At 35.0% G+C, this 2,459-nt stretch overlaps 1 protein-coding gene across 1 annotated transcript; it reads right to left on the bottom strand.

Moving 5' to 3' along the window:
* Positions 1-15: 15 nt before the first annotated feature.
* LOC107059398 (subtilisin-like protease SBT1.2) lies at positions 16-884 on the bottom strand (the record flags this gene model as incomplete). Its single annotated transcript, XM_015305913.1, has 1 exon — positions 16-884. A coding segment is annotated over exon 1 (869 nt), but the record flags the coding sequence as incomplete, so codon positions are not given.
* Positions 885-2,459: the final 1,575 nt, after the last annotated feature.

Raw genomic sequence — 2,459 nt, 5'->3', positions numbered from 1 at the left:
TCTGTTGCACTGTACGCCCCGAGAGCAATATTATCACTATGGAAAGGGACTGGACCTCCACCAAGGGACATTGAAAGAATATCTACTCCATCATCTATAGCTGAATCCATGGCAGCTAAAATATCACTGTCAGAACACTTGCCATCGGAACCACATACCTTATATATGGCTATATGGGCAAGAGGAGCAACACCAACTGCAGTGCCATTAGCATTGCCATTTACATTAGCACCTTTCACAAAGGCTCCTGCAGCTGTGCTTGCTGTGTGTGTACCATGTCCATTACCATCTATCGGGGAACCATTGCCAAGTTGGTAAGACCTCGCTCCAATGAGCTTTTTGTTACACTTGTTCGTAAAATTGGACTCACAAACTCCTTTCCACTTAGCAGGTGGGGGAGGCATCCCAACGTCGCTAAATGAAGGATGATCAGGAAGAATTCCAGTATCTAGAACTCCTATGATCACGCCTTTCCCATAATTTGAGTCTTTCCAGAACCCCATGTTCTGTTGCAACCCCATGAAATTGACACTATGTGTGGTGTGTAAATTAAGTATCTCATCGGGGTGTGCAGAAACAAATCCTTCCATTTTTTCCATTTCCTTTATATCTTCTTGTGATAACTTAGCTGCAAAGCCCGTTAGGACATTTCGATAGGAATATATCAAACGTGGTGCCTCACGAGAACTATCCGAGGTTGTTGTAGGCAAGAAAGAAAGATACCAGCTTTCTAAATCTTGGTATTTGGCAGTCCTTTCCCCATCAGGGAACTGACAGTGAACAATATAGATTTGTGAATTGTTCTGTTTTGTTGCATTAGTGGTAAATGATAAGAGCACACAAATCAGCCCAATTACAGTAAGAATTGAACTGTATTGAGCCATCATAACTCCAGTACTAAAGAAAGAAATGTTATTTGGTGTGTGTTTTTTGAATTTTGATTGAGGGTATATATACACATTGGAAGTATATTTTTTTATTTGCAAGTCAGAAGTTAGTTTTAGAAATGTGAAATAGTCATGTCTGAAGATTCTTGGATTAAATAGAAAATAGAAAGTGAATTGGTCATCTATACGCTAAAACGATTTTATTCTACTTAACTTCTATTTGTTAATGAAGTTGGCATAGCAACATCATATAGATGAAGTCATCAATCTGAAATATACTTAAGTAATGTTCGAGTCAACTTGAACACATCTTAACTAATACATGAGGCGTCTTGTTCATCTCGCAAGTACTCACTCCGTCCCAAAATAAATGTTTCCTTGGGATTTCAAGACAAAAATTAGCTTGTTTTTCAACCAAACCTTTATATTGATAGTGTTCAATTTTAAAGAGAAGTATATAACAAGAGTAGTTTAGTAAACTACACATTATGTTTGTTGATTTCTTAATGAACGTGATTTTTTGCTAAGGTGACACTTATTTGGGATGGAGGAAATATATGTTACAATGTAGTTGTGCTCATAGAGGTTAGAGCTAACGAACTCATACACCTAGTGTAGTAGCTGAATTTTTAACCTGATATCTCTAGATGGTTACTCCGGTGGGTGATGGCTCGATCATTAGGTCATCCTTGTAAGGACCACAAAAAAAGTCTAGAAATATACCTAATCACTTGAGAACTTGGAACCCCAGGATAACCCGCAACCTCTGCCACAACCTCTGCTCTTTGGGGTGAGCACTTTGTGAGGCCTGAGAGCTCGAGTTGACTAGACCTCAATTGCCACATGCTACCTTCTAATAAGTTCGGATGCCACAATTGAATTTTGACCTAGTATTTTGTGAAATTAGTTGAGGTGCAACAAGTTAACTCAGACACCACAACTATAATATTAATAATAAAAAGTACAATGTAACTTAAAATAATGTCATTAGCTTTTCCCCCAAAATTGTAAAATACATGTACATTCCCCTATTGTATCCCTCTTAACTAACGGTGAGATAGTGAAAGGGAATTTCAATAAAATTTAAAGAATCCCAACAGGCTGATGTAACTATAATAAAATATGATGACTTCTAAGTTTTATACGTTTTGAGCTTTTCCAATATTTTGACAAAATCAAGCATTACTAATTTGACTTTTTGTTTTTAATGAGAGACATTATAAATCAAAATTTTAAAATTGTAGTGAACTCAACGTTAAGAACTTTAAAAATCGAATTCATTAAGTTAAAATTTTGGATTCTGTTTAGGTGACTGTATCATCTATCTAGTGTACACTATTTATATTTTCAATATGTCATAACTTCATCTTCAACTAATAAGTTTTTTTTTTTTTTTTTAAATAATAAATTATTTAAGAGTAAACTATTAAATTACGAAGCATGAGAAAGAGACCTTACACCTGACCTCTTTAATATAGGATGATCAAGATGTAGACACTTCAAAATTATTTTTAAAATTACTATAGCTTAAAATTATTATGAGTTATGTATTACATTCTTCAATATTTTTAG

The sequence above is a fragment of the Solanum tuberosum genome, unplaced genomic scaffold (genome assembly GCF_000226075.1).
Source record: "Solanum tuberosum cultivar DM 1-3 516 R44 unplaced genomic scaffold, SolTub_3.0 scf01480, whole genome shotgun sequence".
NCBI lineage: Eukaryota > Viridiplantae > Streptophyta > Magnoliopsida > Solanales > Solanaceae > Solanum > Solanum tuberosum.
This window is presented reverse-complemented; position numbering and strand designations above follow the sequence as displayed.